The sequence below is a fragment of the Echinops telfairi genome, unplaced genomic scaffold (assembly GCF_000313985.2).
Source record: "Echinops telfairi isolate 266 unplaced genomic scaffold, ASM31398v2 ScPeMD7_31;HRSCAF=116, whole genome shotgun sequence".
In the NCBI taxonomy this organism is placed as follows: Eukaryota; Metazoa; Chordata; class Mammalia; order Afrosoricida; family Tenrecidae; genus Echinops; species Echinops telfairi.
The window spans coordinates 10,826,757-10,835,410 of NW_022103928.1; the positions used below are offsets into that span (position 1 = coordinate 10,826,757).

Below are 8,654 nucleotides of genomic sequence, written 5' to 3' on the forward strand. Positions count from 1 at the left end.
TATATATATATATACACACATTTATCTCTATATTGTGTGTGTATGTAGAGAGTATAAAAGTATACATATTTACATATGTACACATACACATCTTGTGTATATATATACCATATATACATATGTCGATAATTGTACATAGATACATATGGAGAATTGTGGGGCTATATAAATAAAAGTGTGTGTGTGTGTGTGTGTGTGTATATATGTGTGTGTGTATATATGTGTGTGTGTATATATATACGCACATCTCTATAGATAGAGCTATGTAGAAATGGTGATATATAGAGATGTGTGTACATGTATCTGTATTTATATTTGAGTACATATATGCATACACAGAGCGCTTCAGAATGTTGGTGGGAAAATTCCATTATCTGTTAATTCCATTTTCCCATCGAACTTTTTGTATCCCCCGCCCTAGTATACATCTTCGAGAAATAGACAGGGAATTATGGATTCTTCCTTATTTCTTTCTTTCTCAAAGAGAGAGGGGGAAAGTTGAGAAAACTTAGACCTGGGAATCCAGCTTCTGCTCCCTGCGTGCAGCGGCTCAGCGGCCTTGAATGGGCTTCCTCCGCCACGACCACCTGCTTATCTCTCCAGCTGACTTCTCGTGCAGCCAGACTGAGTCTGACTCCCCGGGGAGCTGGCCTAGCTGTCATCTTCATGGAAGCGGCTCACCAGACCTTTTCGTCCGTGAGCTTGCTGGGTGGGTTCAAACCACCCACATTTTGCTTATCAGCTGAGGGCAAGCTCTTTGTGCCCCGCAGGGTCCTTATCTGGCAGGGACAGAGAGCTGGAGCTTGATAGAATTGCCTTGTTTTCCAGAGTCTCACAAGTTTCCTGCCACCTTTTTAGCACGCAATTCTGTGGAAATGGTTGGCGTTTTCCTTGTCTGTTTCTGGCTTTACACGGTTTCCAGGTTTCACAGGCTTGCTGTGTAAGGTCATGGCCTGTCAACCCTTGGATACTGGGCCGCCTTCGCCATTCCTTACCCTTACTCTGCTTTGAAAGAGTGAATCTAGTTCTGAGCCAGTTTTAAAAAATAATCCCCCGTCGTGTTTTGTGTTCACAACCCCCTTGGGGTGAGTAAGTTGAGGGGTACACTTCTCCCAAGTCTGGTGGGAGCCTCACATGCCAGTGCCCTCTGCCTTCAGGTACAACTGCGAAGATGAGCGCTGCTACTTAGACCTGGCCAGGCTGAGAGGCGTCCACTATGTCACCTGGCAACGGCGTAACAAAGTCTTCCCTCAAGACAAGGTAAAGCTCACCCACAACCCTCACCTTGATTTGCTTTTCAATTGGTGTTAAAAGGACCGAATGGGTCACAGGAAGAATCATGATTGCATTTTAATCCCAAGGCACACGTTCCTCCTTCCCTGGGCTGGTGCGTTTTCATACTTCTGCTTAAAAATGTAGGGCAGGAAAGGAAAACTAATAACTCTGTATCTTCACTGGCAATATGACAACCTTGTGAAGTTGGGCCTATAAACAGCTATTGAAAGAACCCTGGTGGCAGAGTGGGTTAATTCCTCAGCTGCTAGCCACAAGGTCTGTGGTTCAAACCTACCAGCCTCTCTTAGCGGGAAAGATGTGGTGGTCGACTCCGTGGAAGATCACATCCTGGCAGCCTTAGGGGCAGTTTCCTCTGCCCTGGAGGTGGCTATGCGTCTAAGTCAACTGGATGGCCATGGATTTGGTTGGTTGGATTGTTTTGGAGAACTATTCAGGAATCAGCCTATCCCAAAACACTGCCTGTTTTTGTCAATAAAGTTTTATTGGAACACAGACATACATGTTTTGTTATGGGTTGTCTTTGTACTTCAACAGAGTATTTGTGACAGAGATTGGATATTTCACAAAGCTGAATGTACTTATTACCTGGTTCTTGAAGGAAAACGTTTGCTAATGCTTGACAGATCTCAAATGAAAATATGTGCTTGGGCAAAATGGAAGGACCTTCTTTTTGTACAGAAACCAATGACCTCCAGTGTGTGTTTGATTTGCTTTTTAGGGCCACCACCCAACTCTGGGGGAGCACCCAAAGTTTACCAACTACTCCTTCGATGTAGAAGAATTCATGCACCTTGTCCTCCAGGCTGCAGACCATGTGTCTCAACACCCCAAGTGGCCACTGAAGAGCAAGCGTGATGAGCTATGAATGTGTGCAGTCCATTTGCAAAAAGAGAGTATTTAAACCAGTTACATCCAGATTCACTAGCATACCTGGATTCACATTGAAATCAGTACAGAAGATAGCCCAAGTACTCTGTTATTTGCTACCCCAAAATGATCTTTTCTATCCCCAAGCCTACCCTCAAGAGAACACTTGTTTTATAGTTTTTAAGTCAGCAGTTCTCAACTTGTGGGTCGTGACCCCCTTTGGGGGTCAAACAACCCTTTCACAGGGGTCGCTCGCTTCATGACAGCGGCAAAATAACAGTGATGAAGTAGCAATGAAAATGATGTTATGGTTGGGGGTGTCACCACCACATGGGGAAGAGTATGAAAGGATGATGGCATTAGGAATGTTGAAAACCACTGCTTTAAGCGCTTTTGTGATTTTCGTATCATTACTATGTGAGGATGATACTTTTGCACTGGAAACTCTACTGTTTGCGGTTTAAAAACTAGTCGTGGGCTCACTGGGCTCACTGCCCTCGGTGGCTTCTTTAGGGTAGGTGTGACACCGTGTGATAACCCAGGGTGTTACTTCCTCTTCCCATGGGCCTCCCATGTCGGACCAAGCAAGATCCTTAGTGATGCTTATGATCAGTCTCCCAAGCATGGAGTAATATATGAGAGTAATTGTGAATTATGTAAGTATACTGCCTTTTCCATTATGTGAATACTAACAACAGAATTACTTTATAAAATCATTCTACATTGAATGACGTTAATTGCAACATGATTAGTAACTGAGTGGAAGCCTTTCCATTTTTTCTCCTTTTTCCTCTAATTGCTATTTCTTTTTTTTTTTTTAAGTGACTGATACAGTTTCACAAATACTAATTGCCGTGTTATTGTAGCTAGAATGCCGGAGAATTCGTCCAACAGCAAAAAGGTACAACAGCGCACAGTTATTGCAGATGCAGGCGAAGCCACATGCGTTGGGTCCGTAAGACGGTTCAGAGAGTAAGCGAGCCTAGAGGGCCAGTCTTGGAGGCGTATTGACACCCGTAAGCTGGGCTCACGGAAAATGCTTTTCTTGTTCTAACTAACTTCAGGGATTCCGAAAAATACATTTCTTCTGAAACACTGCACACAAATTTTATGGACACTTTGGTCCCTCCTGAGAGTCACTCACATCCTGGTGCTGCCCCTGATTGCACCTCCTTCTCAGTCTTCAGGCCGCGAGGCACTAGTTTGTGCCTGTCTTTCTGTTGAGGAAACACACAGCACACACTTTTTGAAGACGATAGTTTGGGTTCTCTGTTGAGGCTAATGGACCTTGTTATAGCTCAAGGTATAAACTCACTGCCATCGAGGCCATGCTGCCTCAGTGACCCCCTGTGGGTTTATGAGACTGACTGTTTCCGGCACTAGAGAGTCTCGATAGACTTTCTCCCGCGGAGCTGCTGGAGGTTTGAACTGCCAGCCACGGGGACTGCAACCCAACGCATAATCACTACACCCCCAGGCCCTCAAGTTATAAACAGATCTATTTATTCTACCATCAGAATCTAGAGGCATTGCCAGTGAACTCTGTTGTCTCCTTTTAATCAGCTCCAGGTTATACGAATCAAGAAACAGAAGAAACCATGTTTTTGCATGGGTCTATATTTGAATAATACAATTCCCAAATCACATGTTTGATTTCTTATTTACGCATGTATCATATATAACAAATACATAGGATAAAAATGAACCTCAAGTTTTACAGGACTATCCTGTGCACCTTGTAGAAGATCATCTCACTGGCTTCTCCTTAGCAGGGGAGAGAGTGTGTATTGAATGTATACATCAGATGCAGATATCTGTTGGGTGTATATTTGTAACTGCACATGTGCATCAACTACCTCTGTTAGTACGAAAGGATTTGATGTTGGTTTTTGTAAGAAAGCCAGAGCAGCCACAGGAAGATAATCTCACCCTCTCAGTGAATGAGCCAATTCAAGTAGAGGAAGAATGAAGCCGTCAGCAAGTGCCAGCGAGGGCCGAGCCTCGGGAAGGGTCCGTTTCTTATTGTTCTATGAACTTTTATTTCTCTCTCTCTCTCTCGTAATCAGAAACTGGATAGATTGTGAATGTAAAGTGTACATTTTATTAATATTTGAGTAAAGACCGGTGGTGTTTAAATTGTAAATAGAGGGATAGCAAATGACATCAGAACTAAGATAAATATATATCTCTTTTTTGAGTTGTTAAGTTCAGAGAGAGAACTAGAATACTGGACAGGAGCCGAATGGCCCACTGAGTCAGTTAGTTTATTGTGCCTATCTGGTCGATAAACATGTGGGGTTAATTGAAGGGCGGAGAGATAAATGGCTCAGTGAGTCTCACCTTTCGAGTTCTCGGGGTCTCTTGCTGTGATGGTTGGACCAGGGTGCAGCTGCCTTAGCAGTTCCCAGCTTCAGCTTGCAAGACTGACTTCCTGCAAGACATCCCCAAGGAGAAGCCACATGGATCTACCCCAATGCAGCCGTGGGTGCTGGAGCAGCCGTGTGGAGACCCCTGCCAGCGCTGAGATGCTTACACATTCACTCACTCAGCTTTCCTCCTGCGGTCCGCGTCATTGCCTCTGCTTTGTGAGATGGAGGAGGACTTTGTGGATTGGTGTTGGACATAAGGGTTAATGTTGGACTTGTGGGCTTGGCCAGCACTGGGTTGGGATGTTTTCTTGATGCTCACTTAACCTTTACAAAAAACTCTCTCTTATACATGAGTTTTTGTTGATTTATTTCTTCAAAGTACCCAGACTGACACACCCACAAAGCCTAAACTATCGAGGGTCCTTTTCCTGGATCACAAACTGTTTCCTCGAGCTGAGGGATATTTATTAAACTGTGGGTAATAGGGAAACCTCACAGCAATAGCTTTGATGAGGATCTCAGTATTGTGCAGAAAGGGAGCTATAATATATTTGGAGGCAGGTGTTACTACTGTTCTGCATGCAGAATACTAGAATTTCCACGGGATGTATTTCACAGGAAAGGTGTTTGTGAAGACAGCGGTACACCTGTAAGCAGTGTTGCGAGAGACGGGCGAAGGGACTCTGGAAGGAAGCACCTCTTCGGGTTTATCTGACCTCATTTTAAGAAGCATGTCGGGAATGTAATTCAGTAGCACAACAAGCATTTCAGAAATTTCCAGCAACTTTTTAATGATAAAATGATTAGATTTGCATATATCACATTTAAAGAGAATAAGCTTTGTATGAAACAAATATATATATTTTAAAAGAAACAAATATTTTTGACACTTATGGAATTAGCTTTCTTCAGGCTTTTTATAGGAACAAAAGAAAGTATTCAAATTGTCGAAATTTTTAGATGTGAAGACTTCTCTTTGTATTGATTAAGTCTGTAAAATGGCTTTGGAATAAATTATATATGATATGTGACTGTCAACATTTTAATGGTTTTTGTGTGTGTCAGAATGTTATTTGCTTACTTTTTGGACAATGTATGAATCTTAATTATAAAATTCTAAGCCAATTAGCGATGAATTCACTATAACTAAAAATTACACCTTACATTTTTTAGCATTTTATTATCACAACTTTTATAAATGTTATGGGCATAGTGCTTACAAAATAGCTAAATGAGGGCTGTTCTAATTTATGCATGAAAAAGGGGCTTCTTTAAAGACCACATAACTCCTGGTCCACCGCCAGACTCCCGTTCACTTACTCCTTTGTTCAGTAACTAGTGAGCTGGCAGCTACTGGCTGTGCCAGGTACTAGGATCAGGCACACAGCAGCGAAATGGGAGATGCAAATTGTTGCGCTCCTGGAGTTTACATCCCAGCAGAAGAGATGGGAATTAGTAAAGTATACTGCTTTTATTTTACTTTATTAATCATTTTATTGAGGGCTCTTTTTTTTTCTTTTGTGTTTTGCTCTTTATTATTATTTTTTAATTAACTACTTTTATTGGGGGGTCTTACATCTCTTATCACAATCCACACAATCATCCGTTGTGTCAAGCACATTTGTACACATGCTACCATCATCATTTTCAAAGCATTTTCTTTCTACTTGAACCCTTGATATTAGCTCCTCATTTTCCTCCTCCCTCTCCCCTCTCCCTCCCTCATGAACCTTTGATAAGTTATAGGTGATCATTTTCATATCTTACATTGTCCTGTTGCCCTTCACCCACTTTTCTGTTGTTCATCCCCCTGGGAGGGGCTTATAGATTGATCCTTGTGATTGATTCCCCCTTTCTCCTCCCACCTTCCCTTTATCCTCCTGGTATTCTCATTGTTGACCCTGAAGGGTTATTGGGGGCTCTTACAGAGCTTAATAACAATCCAAAAATCAATTGTATTAAGCACACATGTACATACGTTGCCATCATCATTTTCATAACATTATCTTTCTACTTGAACCCTTGGTATCACCTCCTCTTTTTTCCCCTCTTTCGCCCAAGTATACTATCTTTATAACCAGACATTTTATCGATCTTTTTTATAGAGAAAAGAAGTTCCTTTAGCCATGATGCTCTTTGGTGATTCTGAGATACAGTTCATATCTAGAAAGCAGGGGGATACTTAACTCTTTCCCTGTCATGAGGAATGTTCAAAGGGATGAGTATGATGCCGCAGCAAATTCCAGGAGGATCCATTGCGGGGCTTCCTTTGTTCTCGCCCCTCTCTTTAGTAGACCTGGGTTTACTTTCACTGGGAACGTGGGCAGCAAAACACATCCAACAGTTTATATGAGTACAGTTCAGGGACTGATTACTTTCATCGAGCTGTAGAATCATTCTTGCTCTCTTGAGTTTTTCCCTTTCCATGAACATAAACTCACTGCAACCCGCCCAAGTTCTTGTTTAATAGCTTGAGTTATTGCTCTTACTTTGATCCCCAAAAGCTAGATTTAAAAAGAGTCTTGGATTGGTTGAGGTTATATGTCAACTTGGCTAACCCACGGTTCTCAGGGGTCTGGCAGAGAGTCTGTAAGCATCCTCTGTTTTGTGATCTGATGCTAGCAGGCAATCATTTGAAAGGGACATTTCCTTAGGGACGTGGCATGCTTACAATATATCTGAATATTCTGGCAAAGGTTGCCCCTGCTCAATTCTGTATCTGACTCATCACCTCTGACCTCTGGGTCTTTGGACTTGAGCCAACAGCCTGCTGTCTGCCCTGCAGATTTTGTGATTTCCCAGCCTCTACAAGTGCCTAAGCCATTTCCTTGGAATAAATCTATATGTACAAGGGGACTTCAAAAAGTTCATGGGGAAGTAGAATGAAAAGAATGGTTTTGCTCCTGTAGAGAACCCAGCCCTAGACAATGCCCTAGACATGGTCTAGCTAAAGTGTTGCTTGGCTTCAAGGAGACTTCAAGGCATATTATTGGTTTAAATTTTAAATATTAATTCAAGGCAGTAGTTTCAGGAGCTTTCTTATCCCCATAGCTCCAGGAAATTTGGAGTCTAAGAGAATGTTAAGTTCTGTGCTAGCTACATTCCCTGCCTCCCTCCTTGGATCAGGATTCATTTATAGCAGCAGTTCTCAACCTGTGGGCCGTGACCCCTTTGGGGGTGGAACGACCCTTTCACAGGGGTCACCCGATTCATAACAGTAGCAAAATTACAATGATGAAGTAGCAATGGAAATAATGTTAGGGTTGGGGGGTCACCACAACATGAGGAACTGTATGAAAGGGTCGCGGCATGAGGAAGGTAGAGAGTATTTGACGTAGGTGTTCAGTATGGGTAGCTGAGCACCATGCAGTCCTGACCTCATAGCAAAGGGTACAGTTCTTGAAGGCAATTACTGCCCATCCCCTAGCCTCCAGGCCCTAACTCGTCCTTTGGCCATCTTTCCAAGAAGGGCCAGGCATTGGAGAAGGACATCTTCCTCTGTGAAGTCCAGGGTCAGTGAAAAAGCGGAAGACACTCAACAAGCGGAATTGACATCGTGGCTGCAGCAAAGGTTCAGAGCACAGATTGTGAGGCGGCGCAGGACTGGGCCACCTTTCAGTCTGTGTCAGAGGTCGTCACGCGGCAAAGCCGACTCCCTGCCACCGAACAAGCAGCAACAAAGTCCTGGCTCTCCTTTCTCTGTTGCTCCAGGTGCAGAGAGACTGGTCACCGGCACGCTTCTAAGGCCCTAAGCACTACACAATGAAATAGAAGGTAGAGCAGAGGCATTAATCATGTTATTTGACTAAGTAAGGGGTGTCCTGTGAAATTTTGGTCCTAAACCTCCAAACTAAGGAACCTCCAACAGTCCAAGCCCTCTGATCTGTAACACTGGACTCATGTGGTTGGTAGATGCATTCCAGTTGGTTCCTTCCCTGTGGACAACAAGGAAGATTGGGAAAGACTGGGAAGATGGAACAAGTTGTCCACATCAGCCATTGAAAACCTCATGAATAGTAACGGGGCTATTTGCGCATTCATAGCCTTCTATATATTCAGTGGTTTTATAAATGTCAAATTCTTTGTTGCGATACTCAGATACTTCCTTTTTTGGGGGGTGTG

General features: G+C 43.1%; 1 protein-coding gene across 1 annotated transcript in view; it reads left to right on the forward strand.

The window, feature by feature from the left end:
- EOGT (EGF domain specific O-linked N-acetylglucosamine transferase) overlaps window positions 1-2,400 on the forward strand; it is a 51,612-nt gene extending 49,212 nt beyond the window's left edge. The window contains exons 14-15 of the mRNA XM_045290122.1: window positions 1,158-1,260; window positions 2,015-2,400. Of these exons, the coding sequence (XP_045146057.1) occupies window positions 1,158-1,260; window positions 2,015-2,161 (250 nt within the window). The 3' untranslated portion in view covers window positions 2,162-2,400. The remainder of the gene's footprint in view (window positions 1-1,157; window positions 1,261-2,014) is intronic.
- Window positions 2,401-8,654: the final 6,254 nt, after the last annotated feature.